General features: G+C 51.5%; 8 protein-coding genes across 8 annotated transcripts; 4 read left to right on the top strand and 4 right to left on the bottom strand.

Moving 5' to 3' along the window:
• Nucleotides 1-262: 262 nt before the first annotated feature.
• On the top strand, nt 263-676 carry LCP9604111_5516 (GFA family protein; the record flags this gene model as incomplete). Its single annotated transcript, XM_039073335.1, has 1 exon — nt 263-676. The coding sequence occupies one exon, from the start codon at nt 263-265 to the stop codon at nt 674-676; it is 414 nt and encodes a 137-aa protein (XP_038928478.1).
• A 234-nt stretch (nt 677-910) lies between these two features.
• LCP9604111_5515 (retromer subunit VPS17) lies at nt 911-3,051 on the bottom strand (the record flags this gene model as incomplete). Its single annotated transcript, XM_039073334.1, has 5 exons — nt 911-1,770; nt 1,840-2,293; nt 2,361-2,827; nt 2,912-2,920; nt 3,048-3,051. 5 exons carry the CDS (start codon nt 3,049-3,051, stop codon nt 911-913), a joined length of 1,794 nt encoding a protein of 597 aa, XP_038928477.1.
• A 171-nt stretch (nt 3,052-3,222) lies between these two features.
• On the top strand, nt 3,223-5,982 carry LCP9604111_5514 (mitochondrial elongation factor MEF2; the record flags this gene model as incomplete). Its single annotated transcript, XM_039073333.1, has 1 exon — nt 3,223-5,982. The coding sequence occupies one exon, from the start codon at nt 3,223-3,225 to the stop codon at nt 5,980-5,982; it is 2,760 nt and encodes a 919-aa protein (XP_038928476.1).
• Nucleotides 5,983-6,259: 277 nt separating this feature from the next.
• Nucleotides 6,260-7,846, bottom strand: LCP9604111_5513 (GTPase-activating protein GCS1; the record flags this gene model as incomplete). Its single annotated transcript, XM_039073332.1, has 4 exons — nt 6,260-6,670; nt 6,752-7,543; nt 7,679-7,747; nt 7,805-7,846. The coding sequence occupies 4 exons, from the start codon at nt 7,844-7,846 to the stop codon at nt 6,260-6,262; spliced, it is 1,314 nt and encodes a 437-aa protein (XP_038928475.1).
• Nucleotides 7,847-8,556: 710 nt separating this feature from the next.
• LCP9604111_5512 (uncharacterized protein) lies at nt 8,557-9,948 on the bottom strand (the record flags this gene model as incomplete). The annotated part of the gene is made up of 4 exons (XM_039073331.1): nt 8,557-8,985; nt 9,059-9,262; nt 9,338-9,629; nt 9,746-9,948. The coding sequence occupies 4 exons, from the start codon at nt 9,946-9,948 to the stop codon at nt 8,557-8,559; spliced, it is 1,128 nt and encodes a 375-aa protein (XP_038928474.1).
• A 1,985-nt stretch (nt 9,949-11,933) lies between these two features.
• Nucleotides 11,934-14,052, top strand: LCP9604111_5511 (DUF2985 domain-containing protein; the record flags this gene model as incomplete). The annotated part of the gene is made up of 4 exons (XM_039073330.1): nt 11,934-12,621; nt 12,680-13,069; nt 13,122-13,196; nt 13,250-14,052. 4 exons carry the CDS (start codon nt 11,934-11,936, stop codon nt 14,050-14,052), a joined length of 1,956 nt encoding a protein of 651 aa, XP_038928473.1.
• A 379-nt stretch (nt 14,053-14,431) lies between these two features.
• Nucleotides 14,432-15,316, bottom strand: LCP9604111_5510 (uncharacterized protein; the record flags this gene model as incomplete). Its single annotated transcript, XM_039073329.1, has 1 exon — nt 14,432-15,316. The coding sequence occupies one exon, from the start codon at nt 15,314-15,316 to the stop codon at nt 14,432-14,434; it is 885 nt and encodes a 294-aa protein (XP_038928472.1).
• Nucleotides 15,317-17,220: 1,904 nt separating this feature from the next.
• LCP9604111_5509 (hydrophobin family protein) lies at nt 17,221-17,746 on the top strand (the record flags this gene model as incomplete). The annotated part of the gene is made up of 2 exons (XM_039073327.1): nt 17,221-17,545; nt 17,598-17,746. The coding sequence occupies 2 exons, from the start codon at nt 17,221-17,223 to the stop codon at nt 17,744-17,746; spliced, it is 474 nt and encodes a 157-aa protein (XP_038928471.1).
• Nucleotides 17,747-18,290: the final 544 nt, after the last annotated feature.

The following is an 18,290-nucleotide window of genomic DNA, read 5'->3' as shown; positions in this document are numbered from 1 at the left end:
ATTTCGCAGATAGAAATAAGTGAAGCAAGTATGATCGGAAGTTGAGACGCTTGGAAATCAAATATGGCCCGAGCACCAAGTGGGGGACGATGAGGGGATGTTGTACAGATTGGAAATCAACTCTGTAATTCGTACAAAGTGGCTAATTATAGAGGGACACGTCCATGCCCATTTGGTATATGTAGAGCTTCGATACCCCACATGATGTCAGAATCGCGATTACCTTCGCAATCCTGCAATTTCCAACATCCAAGTACCGAGAATGGCTTCCGGCAGCTGCGCTTGTAATTACATCGGCTACACGGCCTCCACTCCCCCAACCTGCCTGGTAAACTGCCACTGCACAACCTGCCGCAAACAAGCCGGCGCACCCTATCAAACCTGGGCATTCTTTGCGACTGACGATATCCGATGGCATGTCAGTCCCACAGAGCGACAGGCAACCCAGGCCGCTACGCGTACCTTCTGTCCCAAATGCGGTTCGACTCTCAGTATGCTCCTGCATCGTGATCCGAAGAGTATCGGAATCGCTGCGGGGACCCTCGACGAGGAGAAGACAAAGATCCCGCTGCCAAGCCATCATATCTTTCTTAGTGAGAAGGCGTCTTGGTTTGAATTACCTGAGGGGGATGGGACGAAGAAGTGGGATAAGTGGGGGGAATATGAGAAGTTGTAGTATTGATGACTTGATATCATTCGAGAGGCCTCATGTTGGTGCAGGGAACCTAATCACCATGCATTTAGAAAGTCATATAGAACAATTGCAACTATAATCAATTTTGAAAAGGATACTGATTGTGCATAGGAGATAACATAACAGGAGGACACGAAAAGTTATAAGAGGAACAAAGGGGAATCACTAGTTCGTGCCGGGGCTACATGTACAGACTCGTTGCGTCCCAAAATACGATCAGAACGTGCTGGTGGCCAATCTGCTGGCTGCATTTCGCGCATCAAGACGGTCATCGTCTTCCTCCGCAATCGACCCAACCTGACTGGAAGCTCGGTTGCGTCCTTTATTAGAGCTCTCCTCATCATCATCGTCAGGGAGCGAGGGGGCAGTAAAGCTGCCACTCATGCTGCGTCCAATGTTGTCATTGCGGCGAGGAACACCGCTCCACGAATCACCCTTAGGGCCCTGGCTCGAAGCCATGTTTGGCCGGCGCATCGCTGGGTGGGATTCGCGACCCAGCCGGCTAAGACCACCGGAAGCGTCAATGGCACGAATGTCGGGTCGGACACTCTCCAAAGTGGCCAGAGTACGGCGCTCAGCTTCGATCTGGCGGAGAGTGTACTCACGTAGGCTGGATAAAAGATCCTGGGTGGTGCGGTCAAACCAGCGGCGCTTCTCCTGGAGAAGGTTTGACGTGACACGCTGGGTCCGCTTGGTCAAGTAATCTTCATGGTTTTGGGCCTCCTCAAGAGCGTTGATCGCTTCATCTACCTTGTCCGGACGCACCGATGAGCTAACCTTCAAGCGGTCTGCTGCGGCACGTTTGCTCCGTGCACTTTGTTGGGCCTGGAGTAGATCACGCAGAAGAATATGGCGGTTGGTGAGGGTTTCCTTCACAATAAAGGCGTCTGAAGAGTGGTAACTCAACGGTTCGCCGAGAGTGGTAGCCTCCGCGGTGGCCTGAACAGCGTGGTAGTCGCCAACTGTCTGAACAATCTTGCCAAGTTTACGGTAAGCGGCGCCCAAGCCGGGATGAGTCTCCTGTACGCTCATCTGACCGAGCTTCACGCCGAAATCGGCTTCAGCCAATCCAAGCCCTAAAAAATTGTCAGTTTTAATCGGAACAAAATATGCGACCAAAACAGTTTAAAACTCCGATAACGTACCACGACGGGCCTTGACAACTCGGTCGACCTTGTGGCTCGTATCCATTGATGCCAAGTAAAACATCTTCGCAATTGGGCGAGCAGCTTGCAACTCGGGTGTGTCATCTGGAGGCGGCGCAAACTGCTTCAACATCTTTCGTCGCACGCCCGTTGCCGGCTGCTTCATCCGCAGTACGGGGCTATAGCCGAAGTCGCTTTCCACGAAAAGCACAACCTCGTCGTCTTGAATGAGAATTTCATTGCTTAGCACAACATTGAGCCATCTCTGCATCGCCGATTTGATGCGAATCTCATCCTCCTCGGTGCCGGCGCCGGCCGGCGTCACTGGCGATGGCACAGCAGGGACCAGAGCTTCCGGGTTGGCGGAAATTAGATGGTCTGCGAGCTTGACAAATTCGGAATGGGTCCGACGCACATCACGGTACTGGGTCGTGCGGAATTTGGGAATATTGGTCTGATCTCAAAGAAAAATCGGGAATTAGCCATGGCACAGGCGCAAATACTCCCAGGGGCAGACCTACGTGGATGTCGAAACGCAGGATTGGGTCTTTCTTCCCCGTCCTCTCCAGACCAGTGACCTTTCCTTGGATTCTATAGGCGGGAGCGGGGGGCCGTGTGTCTCGTGCTCCGGTCTGAAATTGTGCGAGAGTAGGAGATAGTTGTTGCTGGCTGTTTGAAGGCTGGTGCGCGCTGAATGGCTCCTCGGGATAGTCCGGGTCTCCTAATTGCGCGCTCTGCAGCTGCGCAGAGAGGTCTGGAGATTGGGGTTCTCCATTGTGACTACTACCAACGTCCGCCGATTGCTCCTGGCCGGGTAAAGGGGACGACGGGATGTCATTGCTGGAAGTGGGGAAGGCGCCTCGCTCAACATGCGGTGATCCCCAGGGCGAGGTACCGACAGGATGATCCGGGTCGGTAGAGATGGTAGAGTAGTCCATCTTAGTTGAAGGTCGGCGTAAGGAGTATAATCGCTGACAAGGGGGAGTGGCTGGTCATGGCAGGCGTCAGTATTAAACGGCTGAAGATCGGACCCCCACAGTAATGGTCAGCTTCCAGGCACTCAAAGACCTACCTCGTGCAGCTTCAAACGGAGAGAATAGATGAGACCCGTTGAATTGGCATAACAAAGACAGCAAATAAACAGCAAGGGTATGAGCAAAAGGATCTGAGTAGTTGAGGAGAGGTAGGTAGTGTCGGAGTCAAGTCACGCATTGAGGAATGCGTGCGCCAAGCCTGGCGATCCCCAGTCCGCTTTGTGGTCCGATTTCTTCGCTCTAGAGCTTGATCTTCTATTGTATCAATAACAATATCATACAGCCCAATGCCAATTCCAACCTAATTTTTCATCTTCTGTCCCTTATTACATGAGCGTTTCCCCTTGGAATGGTCGTCGCTCCGTTGTTGCGCTTTCCCTCCGGGGTGCGCTGTATGAGCTCCAATCTATATAAGACACCGAGCAATGGGACGTGGAAAAATGCATATTCCTCCCTCAAGGGTCTTCGGTCAAATTACACACAGCTTCAACGCTTTTCCACGACATCTGCATGCCAGGATGAGACTCTGGACCGGACCCGGAACATCGGCATTATCGCCCATATCGATGCAGGCAAGACTACCACTACCGAACGCATGTTATTCTACAGTGGCTTTACACGGCGCATTGGCGATGTGGATGAAGGCTCAACAGTGACTGATTTCCTTCCCGCCGAGCGTGCACGCGGTATCACTATCCAGTCGGCCGCTATTACCTTCCATTGGCCTCCCGGAGAGGTAAATGGAGCGTCAGGCCCCCAAGCTGGGGCGCAGAATGAGCAAACCCCGCGGTCTACTTACCCGCATACTATCAATTTGATTGATACCCCTGGCCACGCAGACTTTACATTTGAAGTCATGCGATCTCTGCGCATCCTCGACGGCGCCGTCTGCATATTGGATGGTGTTGCCGGTGTCGAAGCGCAGACGGAGAAGGTCTGGAATCAGGCAAGCACCTATCGCATTCCTCGACTCATTTTTGTGAATAAGCTAGATCGCGACGGGGCCGCATTTGGTAGGACGGTGCGAGAAGTCAGCACTCGCTTGGGTGTCTATCCAGCGGTCTGCCAGATACCGTGGTTCCAAGGAGGCAATGGCCCCTTTATAGGGGTAGCAGATGCAATCCATCTCCAAGGACTACGATGGAAGGAAGGCGAGGATGGCCGCAATGTAAAAGTGGCCGACCTTCAGCAATTAGAGGCAGAAGAGCCGGCTCTGGCCGCAGAGCTGCGGCGCGCACGAATTGCATTGGTCGAGCTGCTCAGTGAGCATGATGAAGACATTGTTGAGAAATTCTTTGAGTGTGAAGAAGATCATCTCGCCGTCTCGCCAGCTGATATCATTGAGAGCTTGCGCCGGTGCGTGTTGGACCAGCGGAGTCAAATTGTCCCTCTATTCGCAGGTGCCAGTTTCCGGAACATGGGAGTTCAGCCATTACTAGATTCCATCGTGAATCTTCTCCCAAGTCCGCCCGAAGCTCCCGACCCAGAAGTGAGTATTGGCGGTGTCAAGGGAGGTCTTCGGGACCTGCTGTCCGGAGACTTAATTGTGGAGCAGAGCGAGAAGGCATCCGCGCAACCGAAAGGGAAACAACCGAAGAAAAAGAACTTGGCCTTGCAGACCAGCTCAAAAGATGCGATTAGCAAGCTTCAAAGCTGTGCACTGGCATTCAAAGTGGTCAACGACGCAAAGCGCGGAGTTCTAGTCTACGTACGAGTATATTCTGGCTCGTTGGATCGCAACAGCCTTCTATTCAACACAAACCTGCAGCTCTCCGAGCGTGCCCCACGTCTGCTGAAGATGTACGCCAACGATGCCGTGGAAGTGGACTCGATCGCTGCCGGACACATCGGAGTCGTAGTCGGGCTCAAACACACCCGGACAGGCGATACCCTCGTGTCCTACGCAGGGAACAAAGCTACTCCCCCGGAGCCGCTTACCAGTCTCCAACTCCGACCTATTGCTGTTCCACCACCGGTATTCTTTACCAGCGTTGAGCCGCACAGCCTAAGCGAGGAGAAGCGCATGAAAGAATCGCTCGCACTCCTCCTCCGTGAAGACCCCAGTCTCCACGTCAACATAGACGAAGAGTCAGGCCAGACGCTTCTAAGCGGCATGGGGGAGTTGCATCTCGAAATTGCCCGTGACCGGCTAATCAACGATCTCAAAGCCAAGGCCACAATGGGCCGCATCGAGATCGGCTATCGCGAATCCGTACTTGGTACCTCCAGCCCAATAACCAAGATCTTCGACAAGGAGATCGCCGGACGGAAGGGTAAAGCAGGCTGCACAGCAGTCGTGGAGCCACTGGACGAAGACCTCGAGTCCCAAGAGCTAGACCAAGCCACGCTCCTCGCCGAAACCTACGACGGCAACCAGATCATCATCCGCGCCCCCGGTCTCCAAATTGACCAGTCATCGCGTGGCGAAGAAGAAACTAGCCCATTGCTCCCACCAGGCATGGACCTCGTCGCGTTCCGCACAGCGCTGCAAAACGGAGCCGTGGCGGCGCTCGCCCGGGGGCCTCAATTCACCTTCCCAATGCATAACACCCGCGTCACACTAACTATCAACCCGGCCGCCGACCTCTTCGGCAACGAAACAACCACCTCGGCCCTCTCATCCGCCGCACGCCAAGCCACCGCTGCGGCGTTGAAGGATGTACAGCTCGGCGCGGGGACAGTAATGATGGAGCCGGTGATGGATGTGATTATCAGCATTGACGAGGCGAGTCTCGGCTCCGTCGTGCACGACATTTCCTCCTCACGAGGTGGACATATCATCTCACTTGACGAGGAGGTACCGCTATCAGGCACGGACGCGACTTCTGCGTCTGCACTGGAAGAAGAGGCATTGCCGCCCATTGACCACAGCCGTGTTTACGCGCCGCCTGATCCGTTCGAGACGGCTTCTATTGGCGTGGAGATCCCTGCTGCTGCGACTCGCCCGCGCACAATTGTCGCAAAGGTGCCGCTCAAGGAGATGGTTGGGTATCTCAAGCATTTGCGGAGCTTGACTGCTGGCCGCGGTACTTTTGTCATGAGTGTTGACCGGTTTGAGAAGATGTCTGGTCAGAGACAGAAGGCCGTGCTTGCGGAACTGAGAGGCTGATTCAGTAGAAACTTTCTTGTATATTATCACAATCTCATAGTATCTCATCACTGTACCAATATTATTCTACTTTCTGCCACCCTTTTTCTCACACCTCCCCGATTGACACCATGTCAAGCTAATATGAAGTATTATGGACTATGCATCTGATCTTCCCTTTGCGAAAGAGGGAGATTCTACCAAGATATATGTGTAGTGCAGATAGAGACATAAAGTCATGGCACCATAACAACGGCCCACAAACAAACAGAGAACAGTAAAATAGAGCGCTTATATGCTACCAGTTGTCATCCCATTCATCCTTTCCTTTACCCGTCGCCGAAGCCGTAGTATTCTTACCCTCTCCGGCTTCACCAGACAAACCAGGCGTAGAGTGACCCAACGAGGAGGCAGTGGGGCTCTTGCGCATGGCAGCGGTACCAACAACGTCGGACCGCTGAGACCGTTGAGACCGTTGTGATGCGCTACGGCGATGGCTAGGTGTCTCTTGGTCGCCCATTGAGGCGAAGTCGTCCCAGAAGTCTCGGCGCTCAGGCTCCACGCGATTCCGGCGTCCGTCACCGCGTCCATCCTCTCCTTCGACAAACTTATTGAACTGGTCGGCAGCGCCGCGGACGCCTGTCTGCAGGCCCTGGCCGAGTGTTGCAGCATGGAGGCGGGCCTGGGCCGCGAACTCGGATTCGGCCAGCTGGGTAATTCATGTCAGTAATTGCATCGGAAGAAGCTATAGACACCTATAACTGCTCTCAAGCGAGGTCGTGCAACACACCTGTTTAGCCGTGGGCTGTAGATAAGCATCATTAACCTGTTTTGCGCTCTTGCCAACCGTAGACGTGAACCATCCAAGTCCTTTAGTGATCGTGCCCAACGGGTCTTTTTGAAGATCTTCGAACGGCTGACCACCTCCACCTCCACCTCCACCCCCAACACCCCAACCTCCAAATCCGCCAAAGGGCGAGGTGCGCCGATCACTCGCGGCGGGCGCAGGCATACCACCCCCGAAACCAGTAAACTTCCCACCCTGCGAGGGCGGCAGACTATCGACGCGAGTAGCATTTTCATTCCCCAGCTTCGCAAAGTAAGCCTCGTTCTGCTCCTTCTTGCCTGGCACACCCCGCAAGCTGTCACCGGAGCGGATGGATGAGGCCGCAGGCGATCCAGCCCGGCCGCCAGCGACAGCACCGGCACCAGCGACAGTCGTGCCGGTCAATTTCGAAGTTGTGTTCGAGCGCGAGGGGGCATTATTCTTCTTCTCCTGGCCCTGGACGTACTCGCGGCCGTCGGCTTTGCACGATAAGCGCTCCTTCCATTCCTCGCCCTCGTCGCTATCGTATCGTTCCTTAATCGTGGAGTCTTCGAATGTGCGGCCTTCGGAGACGGTGACTGGGTGTTCATCGTAGAAGGACTTCCAGGGCTCGTTGCCTCCTAGCTCCATGCGTTGGATCTCGGAGTGTTTGAAGGCGTCCATTGTGATCGAACGGACAAATGAGATGTGTACGCCTAGCCCGCGATGTGTGCCGGCGCAGTTAAGGCAGATGAATGTTCCGAACTTCGGGGAGGCCTAGTTGATGTGCCAATGACAAGCAAAGAGTTAGCAGGGTGTGTGGTTTGTGAGGTGTGTATGGGTTGTTGGGGATGATAAAGCTTCTCGAAGACAATATCAGGGCAATAGGCAAGAGGAAGGGATAAAGAATACCCATTGAGGCGATGGGGCACCGCAATCGCAGCACTTGTCATTTCCGTTCGTCTTGGAGATTTGGAGGAGCTGTGGCACATGTTTGTGTCAGTGACCATGGCGCGTTGTGGAATTGACCTGGCACACCTTTGTCCTCGTTTCCGGGTCGACTTCCCACATGCGCGACATAGTGGGTGAATATACAATGCCGACGGTGAGACGTTGAGGGACGCAATCTAAATAATGGTGTGCGCTAGGATGTTGTAGGGTTGACCGAGGCGGCACCGATGTTGAATAATTTACCCCTTTTTCTCGTTTCGATGGAGTTGTGCGGAGACTGAAAGACACTGAAGACACAAAGCTAATGGAACTGGCTCGAGAGAATGAAAATCAACTGGAAAGAATTGAAAGAATACAAATTCTATGTTTTGCCTCTGATCGGCAAGGATCGGACTTCGCGTCATCTCCAAATCGGGCACAACCACTTGTATACTCCGTAGACCGCATGTCTATAGTATAGGTGTACAGGAATTACTCTTAAATCGAATACGCCAGGTGGAGATCGTCATCATTTAGTAAATGTGTGCTAAAGGTACAATACAGAAGGCGAAGAAAAAAAAAAAAAGAAAGTCGTTAAGGACGAAGAGCACATCAGCTAAGATGGCTCCCTCGCATGGTCGGCTGATCCATGTTGTCCGATAAAGTCATGAATCCAACCCCACCAGGGTTCTCCCCATTTCTCCCGCAATCGTTGAGTAGCTAAGATATTCACAATGATCTGTGGTTTGCAGAGCACTATGGTCATATCGATACGATCCTCCGTTGAGTCCCCTTCTGTTTCTCAACCTTAAAGCCAATTAACAAGTACCTCGTTCAGTCGAGTACAATTTATGCGGCACTTAAGCCTCAGTGGTGACGGAAGGAGCAGTGTTCTCCTTGGCAGCAGCAGGAGCGGGAGCATCAGCCGCACCAGCTGCATCAGCATCAGCAGCAGGAGCAGGAGCAGCAGCAGCAGCAGGAGCAGAGGCAGCATCAGAAGCAGGAGCAGCAGTCTCCTCAGTCTCAGCCACAGCGTTAATATCATCATCTTCCTTACCCGGGCTGTCGATGGCGACCTTCACGGCGATGACACGACCATCAATGTCCTTGCCGTTCATCTCGCTGACGGCCTTGGCCTGGAGCTCCTCGGAGGCAAGGTTGACGAAACCGAAGCCACGAGTCTTGCGGCGCTCGTTGCGAGCCTGCAACTTCTTGATCATGAAACGGGGGATAGGACGCAGGGCGACCTTGGCAGAGACGGGCTCGTAGGCGGCGAAGATCTCCTTGAGCTAAATGGAGAAAAGGATGTCAGTCAATGTAACCCCAGACGGAGATCAGACGAAAGGAATAGATATAACCCACCTTGTCCTCGGTCAAGTCGTACGGCAGGTTGGCAACCATGACCTTAGTCTTAGAAGGAATGCCATCCTCGGGAGGACCGCGCTGCTTCTGGGGGCGTGCAGCGCGGGCGTCACCAGCCTTGGAGGCAGTATCCTTATCGTTGGTGGTGTCAGCAAGAGGAGTCTCGCTGGCAGGGGCCTCGGTGGCTTCCTGGCCTTCCTGGGCCTTCGGGAGTGTCAGCATCCATTTCAAAGTGTCGATATGCGTAGATTCAAGCAAGGAAAGATATTTGGCACATACAGCACGGCTACGGCCGGTACGGCCACCACGACCGCGGGCACGGCCACGGGCACGGCCGCGACCAGCAGCACGCTTGCGAGCCTCGGCACCCTCACCACCACTGGCAGCACCTTCCTTGGGCTCGGCGATGTCGGGCTTGCGGGCAAGCTGCACGGACACCTTGCGCTGAAGAATCTCCTTGCCAGAAAGGGCCTCGATAGCAGCAGCAGCTTCAAGGGCGGTGGCGATATCCACAAATGCATAGCCAACGGGACGGTTGGTGCGGGGGTTCACCGGGATCGAGGTGGTCTCACTTTAAGACGAAAGGAGTTAGAAATGGTCCCATAAATGATGGTGCCACGTGATTGAATGTTTGCTCCGGGTGGGATTGATTGTTCGGACGAAAACACTAATTTGGGAAGTACTCACATAGTGTAGGTCTTGAAGAACTCCTTAAGCTCGTCCTCGGTTGTCGCGTATGCGAGATTCCCGATGTAAAGACGACGACCCTCATCTGCACTGGCAGCCGCGGCATCAGCTGCCTGAGTGGAAGGGGTAGCACCGTTGATTTCGGGCTTATCGGTCAGAGTGGTCGCAGCCACGGAGTCAGCAAGTGTATCGACTTCAGACATCTTGAAGGTTGAGATATTAAAGGATGAAAAGAGTCGGGTTGTTTATTTGCCTAAAGCTGAAAGAGACTTGACGGGAGGTGGAGCGGGGGGAAGGAGCAGGGTAGCTTCGTGCCCTAGATACCAATTGAAAAGAGAAGATGGGATTGAAGTTTGGATGAACTGGATCTTGAAGAGAGGAAAGAGGAGGATGGGAGAAGGAGATGGAAATGGGAAAGGAGAGGCGGTGTGGCACTAGCCCAGTGAGAGCTCGAAATGACAACGACAGGTGCAATCGAGGTACTTGCCTCGATGACTGGGGGGGGGCTGTTCACGTAGGTACCCCCCTAGCCCCCTGCCCTACGATACCCCTATTTCCCCCCAACCAGCCCCAATTGTTAGGCGCTGAGCCCCAGAATCTCCTGAGGTCCCGCCTTTAGGCCCTAAACACCAGCCCCGCCTTACCTGAAAGCCTGACTCAGAACAGCTGACCTGATGTCATTCTGGGGACTTTCTAGGGTTTCCCGCCAATCATAATCGGCTCTTGGCTTTCGTCCTTTCTATATTATTCCACTCGATTAGTCCATTTTATTCATCTCATCCTTCGGCTCTGCACGTTATGCACATGTGCAGAATCTAGATGATATGCAGATGTGACAGGTCCTATAAATAATTCAAGATCTTCCAACATTTATCTCCACTTCATGTTCTCCACGGCTTGGCTCGGGTTCATCTTACATTATAGATTGTAGAAGATGGCCGACATGGATATACAATTGTTTACTTTGATATGCAACCAGAATTATTCGGTCATGGATACAAGTATTAGGGCAGGCTACACGGGTGACACGGTGATCTTACACAATATCATAGTCGTCTCACAAGTAATTATCTCTGCTCAAGCCAGCTCCGATCTAGAAACACAATCTAGCCCTTGGGCCTATCTCTGTCGGTTAATTCCTCATCTACCCGAGTTTTAGAAACATTGGCCAACTCAAGGTCATTCCTCATGAACAACTTCGGTCTGGTTTGATCGCATGTAAACTATGCCTCGGTATGCATCTTGAGTTTGGCACTAAGGAATAGGATGTATATTTTAGAATGGCACGGGCCCTTTTCTTCTACAATGTAGCGGTAACCACCAGTGTCACGATGATATATAACATCCAAAGTTGGTCATCTTCAAATAATTACCGATACTCATTTGATCCATATGCACGTACCGTACTGACCAAGTATTTGTTCTGAAAATTGAAGCCGTTGAGTTTATCGCATGCTTGTTTCACTCCGTGCACGTCTCCGTAGACAACGAAAGCTGTTAGTACTGTGCCTTGAGAGAGAAATAGTTTAAAGATAGAGCAGGGCTCATTGTTATGGTCGTTTAAAATCGTTATTTAATGCGTACATCTCTCTAGCCATCTTTGCAGCCATTAAATAATGAATAACCCTAAAATGGTCATGGAATGAATCCTACGGAACAAGTTGTTATGAACTTTAACCCTGTTAATTGCCATCAAAAACATATACAAAGTTGTACAATATGTCGTAACGCACGATATAGATCTACATGGTTCTCTTCTGATGACGTCCGGGTCCCCGGTTATCGCCATCGCCGCATGAAGAGTCTAGACACCTTGAATATCAGGCATAAACTTCATCACCGTAGTCCATTTACATAGGTGGCTCCAATTCAGGACTTACGCAATTGATATCTGACCTTCGACCTTGAAAGAAGATCTCCAGAACGGAAAAAGAAAGATCGTCAATTTAGCGTGATATTGAACTTGTGAACTCCACTGGCTCGTCACTGGAAAGAAAGAAAAAAACAAGATTCGGGAAGAGCTGAGTCAGCCTGGGACGTGAACCGCCCCGAAGATCCAGAACGTCCGGGGACTAACGAGGGACTCGGGAGTCTCAGATCCTTGGTTATCTCATTTTTTCTTTTGGTCTCGGGGGCTACTTTTATTGTATGATCTTGTCCCCAACCTCCTGAATCTTGTTGCAGCAAGATGGATCCTATCGACCCGGTCGAGGACCCCAGGACCTCTAATGGAAATCCTCAGGAGATCCAACCCACAGGGCAACCCACAGAGTCTGGCCCCGTCAGGCCGGGCCTTGGCTCGTTACGCTCTCGGGGCGACTCACGAATGCGACGACCGAGTATTCGCTTGTCTCGCTTCCCATCTCTCGCTTCACTCGACAACGCCAATCAACCGGCGTCTCAATCAGGGAGTCGACCACCATCGTCCTTTGAACCGAGGCCCATCCCGTCCCCTCCCCCCAATGAAGAGGACGAATCATGGCTGGCAAACCGACGACGCAGTAACTCGGAGCCAAATCCAGGACAATGGCCATTCCCCCCTCCCGATGGCCTCTCTCGAGTGGCGACCCCTATGCGGATGTTGCCTCTGACCGAGGAAGCCTCACACCAAAGTCCGGCACCCCCTTCTCCAGCGGCAATATTGCCTGGACGGGCTCGGTCCGACTGTGACCAACCTGACCTGGAGCAAGGCGAGGTCCCTCCCGCCCCAGTGCGACCGGGCCGGCTTAGACGAAGTAGTCAAGCTGCGATGAATCGCTTTAGTCGGAACCGTGCAGCTACAGTGACAGGGACTGCACCAACTCTGAGCACGCAACAGGAGGAGCAACGCCAGGATGAGTATGGATCTCACGTGGTCGATGTGCTGGACGTGATCGGTAAGCATTGATATCAAGTGTAATCCAAGAACCATATTTCTAACTTGTCCGAACCTAGATCCCGAGGTTTCCGCGCTTTCCACTCTCACCAATGTCCAAAACTCTCTCTTCGTGCCGAATCTGGGTAGTTTCGTCAACCGCATGCCCACATATACGATTACACGGCCACAATATTCTTCTTCAGATGATGAACCGGGAACTGCAACGGACGATAATGAACTGTCCGATGACAAGCTTAAGGAGCGGCCGAATTTAGAACAAGTCCATTTCACGAGCATGTCCTCGGTGTTGCCTGGTCCCAAGTATGCCGTTCTTCCAGGAGGGCAGGTTGAAGGATGGAGCAGAGAAGATTATGCTGAACTAAATGATCATGTTCGACACATGCTTCACTCTCGGCGGTCCAAGTTCAAACGGGCCATGAAAGGATTTAGGCAATACATAAAGAAGCGTGAGAGAAGTTCATCGCCAAGACTTTCTTGCTTAATACTAATGTCGCCTAGCCCTCGGCTTTCTTGTGACTCTCTACGCAACTTTGATCACTCTGTTCGGTCTGGCCTGGGTTCTTTTCTTGATTGGTGAGATATTCTGACCTAATACTTTCTATCTACTATGCTGACGGTCACTTCAGGTTGGATCAATCTCGGTGCCAGACAAAGTTATGTTGTCAATATCATCGATAACATTTTAGTTGCCCTGTTCGCCATCATGGGTGACGGACTGGCTCCTTTCCGCGCCGTGGATACATATCACATGAGTTTCATTGCCCATTACACACTCAAGTCGTGGAAACTTCGTCAGAAGCGGGCCCTTCCAAGCCTCAAGGATAAGAACGATCTTCCGTCGAAGCCGGAGACCGACGCCGACCTTGAATTTGGTGAAGCAGTCAAGGAAGAGGAACATGAATTTTCTGTTCTCAGTGCTCATCAACAGTTACGATTGATGCATCACCAGAATAAGTTCGCAAAGTCGCATACTTTCTATAAGCCGCACGAAACTATGACCCACCACGCCTTCCCTCTACGCTTACTCATCGCTATTGTCGTCATCCTCGACTGTCACTCTATACTCCAAATGGCTCTTGGTGCCTGTACCTGGAGTATGGAGGACCCTCATAGGCGCCCATTCGCTCTAACAACGGTTATCCTTTGCTTCTCCATCACTTGTAACATCTCAGGTGGTGTGATGATCATGATCGGTGACCGGCGCACCCGAAAGAAGGATGTTGTCGAACGGCTGTTCCGCCAACAGCTGACCGAAGAAGCCATGAGGAAGATGGAAAAGAAGAGGATCAAGGAGGAACGCCGCAGTCTTCAGATTGAGCGGACCAGTACCCAAATCGAGCGGCCCGGTGCGCAGATTGGCCGTTCCAGTGCTCAGATTGGCCGCTCTAGTGCTCATATCGACCGCTCAGCGCCGCATGGGGGCACCTGATCACAGCAAGTTCTATGTTCTCTCTCACGAACGTCATGAAATGGGCATTAGGAAGGTTTGCCCCACCTGTACAGATCATCAGATGTTAATGATGCTTTTTTTTTATCGTTGGTTTTATACGGAGTTTCATTGTCTCCCGTAGGGATGATATTTGCTTTCTGTGATTTTGTTTTCTGGCCTACGGGGGCGTTTTGCTTTTAGCCGATACAATGCAGTGACTTGTGATTTTGGGTATATAACGTTGATCTTTGAATACAGCTGATCTTTTGAGTACTTGATGCAAAAATTTGTGGCACTTCCAGGTATGCACTCAACGTAGCTATCTTCTCAAACAACGAAAAATATGTGAATCTCACGAAACCAAGAGAAGGCGAAAAGCTCAAGTAGTGATAGTGACCTTCTCCCCAACCCATTTCCCTCCACCACCCCTAACAATCTCCTCAAAAATCCACTCCCCAACCAAACCCCGTGAAATCGTATACCCAATAGCAGGGGCCCTCTCCGTCCCAACCCTCACTTTTTCCAGCCCCACCCCTTCACCCCCCTTCCCCTCACGAACAGTAGGAACCCGATGATCCCCCGTTAAAAGACTGGGCCTCACAACAACAACTCCAGCAGCAAGCACCCCGGCACAGCCCAGTCCAACCTCCTCATCAAGCAAGTTCTCCATCTGCAGCTTATCCGCATGCGGAATCGGCAAGAGCACAGAGTACATAGGTCTAAACCAGAACGGCACATCGGTATTACTACCTGAACTCCCTGTGGTGGAGATCACAGTGACCCGCGGTGCAACGGCACGATACGCCCCGAGCGAGGCAAAACGCTCAGAAGCAATCTGCGCCAGCGCCGTCAGCAGCGCGCGCGTCGACTGTTCTGTGATGTGCGGGTTCGAGAGCTTAATGTGTGGCAGAGCAGGAGTACGGATCTGAGTCTTTGCGCATTTTGTTTCTTTGGTGAAGGAAATTGTCGGTGCGCCGCCCAGGCCGGAGATCACGCTTGTTACGAGAGTACATGCGCCATTGGGTGCGTTGGAGTTTGTGATGAGGGTTTTCTTGATGCTTTCTACGTCCGTTGCGTCGCCTTCGATGATCTCCAGCTGGCGAGAGAGAATATCTTGTGTTATGTCAGGCTGTGAGAGGAGCAGTGTCGTGAGTTTCGAGGGCGTGCGGACTAGCGCTCTGGCGTTGTAACCGTTGAGAAGGGTGTAGGTCAGGCATGCGTTGGTGCAGCCACCGGTTGCTCCGAAAAAGGCAATGGCTGTCATTTCTAGGATTTGATGGTTTGTAGGTTTTGGGATTCAGATTGTGAATTTTAGAGTGGGTTGGAGCTTGGGATTTGCTTGTATTGCAGAGCTCGAAATGGATTGCAATGTTGATGATAGAACCCTAATGATTCAAGCATCCTTATACTAGCGATCGGTATATAATGTCCTCTCGACGGACTCATATTGACCCTTTGATATTTATCCGCCTCCGACTCAACATACATAGTAGCAAAGTGAGGTTAAAGTACGGAATACAGGTAGACCGGTGGCGTACGCTAAGCCGAAAGTGGTTTAGTGGCGGATGAACAACCTCCCGATGCGGATGAACTGCTTCTCCATTGAAGCATTAAGGCTCAATCGTCAATGATCTAATTAAAAAGATATGAGTAGAACTAAGCAATGCATTTTGATCGATGGTTTAGCATGTGGTATTTAAAGAGTTAAATCTGGGCGGGATAATATCTCTGGTTTCGACATTCGTTGGAGATATATATTTATATCGACATTATAGCACACTACAACATATAAGAACCGGAATCATTTCACTCGTTTCCTTAATGAGTCTACGAGTCTGCTTCTTTATGGTGGTACCCTCAAACATTCAAACATTCAAACATTCAAACATTCTCATACAATCTACACACATCGTAGATAGACACCAGACACAACTTCTTGGACGAGGTGACAAGGTACAGTTCGAGCTACTCTCTACTGCTAACCCTATTAGAGTATACAATTCATTCTTCAATCAAATACAATTTGATTAGGATCACCTGGCATCCTATAGCCTGTAATCATCAGACCCGAAAACGTTCGATCTAGACCAAGCCTGATGGAGAGAACATGCTGAAGGCCCATACATTGCAATTCCATACATTGTAATTTCCCGTGATGCTTTGATTTTGCATCGACAAGGGAGAGTGTAGATCAGCGGTTGCCCATCGTAACATCACACGCTATGCCTGGGAGCAGGGTAGAAAATCCGAAGTAACCATGATCGACACGGGTCCGACGATCTCGAATTCCCTGGGACTGAGAGATAGGTAGACGGTGGATCCAAGTATGGGTAAGGGACGGCAATTGAACGGGGTCTCTACTGTGATTTACGCATGATTGCAAAGATACAACAAGGTAGAAAGTGCCGCAAAGACACGCTGCCATAATCATGCCTGGAATGGAAATAAGATGCACCATATCGGACAATTTCTGCCACCAGGACGCCCCCGAACGCCCCCGAACGCCTCCAAGGTATGTTAATCAGCGATAAAGACAATAAATGGTCAAATACTTGCGCATGGGCAGCTTTTGGAACTGTAGGGAATTCATCGGTAGGGGTTGTCCACGCCTTGATCACTTCTAGAAGGACTCTGAATCCGGATCTCTAATTTAATGTACGTGTATGCTCGCTCTCGTTTGATTAGGGGTTCATGTGAGGCTCGCAGGGTTACAAAATATGTAAGCCAGGATTGGACATCCTAGAACTGAATCAGGGCGTAAGGTAACCTTGACAGATACCACTGACAGGGCGGAATGCAGGACCCATGCATCTCCAGGGGCCAAGGGGGAGCATCTCATTGATTGTTAAATTCCGGGAATCGAGGATGAGCCAATGATATTGCTAGGAGGTGGAGATCATCGGGGCAGGCCCGGGACTAAACCCTTGCGTTCTGCATTCCATCCGCAAAAATGGGAGGGTTGTATTTGGCCCTCACCATGAATACTGGGAGATCACCTCGTGCCCAAGCACTGTGAACGGAAGATAAAAGGCGAGCACCAGGTCGTACCAAATTTTTTTTATCCATCAGCTCTCTACTTCTCTACCTCTCTCAACCTTCTATCTTCCAAACCTCCTAAAACCTTTTTATATCTTTAAGATTTTAATCTTTCAATCCTCTACCTTCAAGATGCAGTTCACTCTCTCCGCCGTTGTCCTCGCCCTCGCTGGCTTCTCCGCTGCCATGCCCGCTGAGAACATGAACAATGGTCTCCAGCACCAGAACGGTGGCGCTCCTCGCTTCCCCGTTCCCGACAGCCTGACTGTCCAGCAGGCCCAGTCCAAGTGTGGTGACCAGGCTCAGCTCTCTTGCTGCAACAAGGCCACTTACGCCGGTGACACCACCGACATCAACTCTGGCATCCTCGCCGGCACCCTCTCCAACCTCATCGGTTCCGGCTCTGGTGCTTCCGGCCTTGGTGTCTTCGACCAGTGCTCCAAGCTCGACCTCCAGGGTAAGATTTACTATTCTATACATTTGTCAACTCCCTCACTAACCCGCTCCAGTCCCTGTCCTCATTGGTGTCGGTGTCCAGGATCTCCTCAACCAGCAGTGCAAGCAGAACATTGCCTGCTGCGCCAACTCACCCTCCACTGCCAGCAACGACCTTGTCGGTGCCGGTCTTCCTTGTGTTGCCCTTGGCTCCATTCTCTAAGCGCCTCGCTTTGGAGTCAGTCAGATTTGCACGATGGAAAAGTTACAGGAGCTATGTGGTATACTTTGTTTCCATACTTGTTAGTTCGTTTGTTTGAGATCGTTTCTGTTGTGATGCTTCACAGAGAAGTTCTAATATCTCACCTAATACATACATCATTGACCTTCTTCTCATCTTAAATCGACTTCTAGAGTAACAAAACGATGACCTACTAAGCGATATTGGGCTGCATTAGCATGTTCCAACTACCATCTATAAAATTTCCAGGCCCCACCTATACTGTATACGCAGCACTGACGGCTCTATCTTGTTCCGCGTACTATTTTAAAACTGTGGGTGTGGAGAATGAACACATGCTTACACCTGTAAGCATAAATAAACTCTACGTACAAGAGTCATAAGGCATTAATGCAATATAGTAATAACTAGCCCCACCATTCAACGTATCTCGCAATGACTTCGTTTGTAACTACGTGAAGGGGGGGGGGGGGGGGGGGAGGGGGGTGGAGGGGGGGGGGGGGGGGGGGGTGGAGGGGGGGGGGGG

The sequence above is a fragment of the Penicillium roqueforti genome, assembly GCF_015533775.1.
Source record: "Penicillium roqueforti strain LCP96 04111 chromosome Unknown scaffold_13, whole genome shotgun sequence".
In the NCBI taxonomy this organism is placed as follows: domain Eukaryota; kingdom Fungi; phylum Ascomycota; class Eurotiomycetes; order Eurotiales; family Aspergillaceae; genus Penicillium; species Penicillium roqueforti.
Note: the sequence above shows the minus strand (reverse complement) of the source record. Positions and strands in the feature narration are given on the sequence as shown.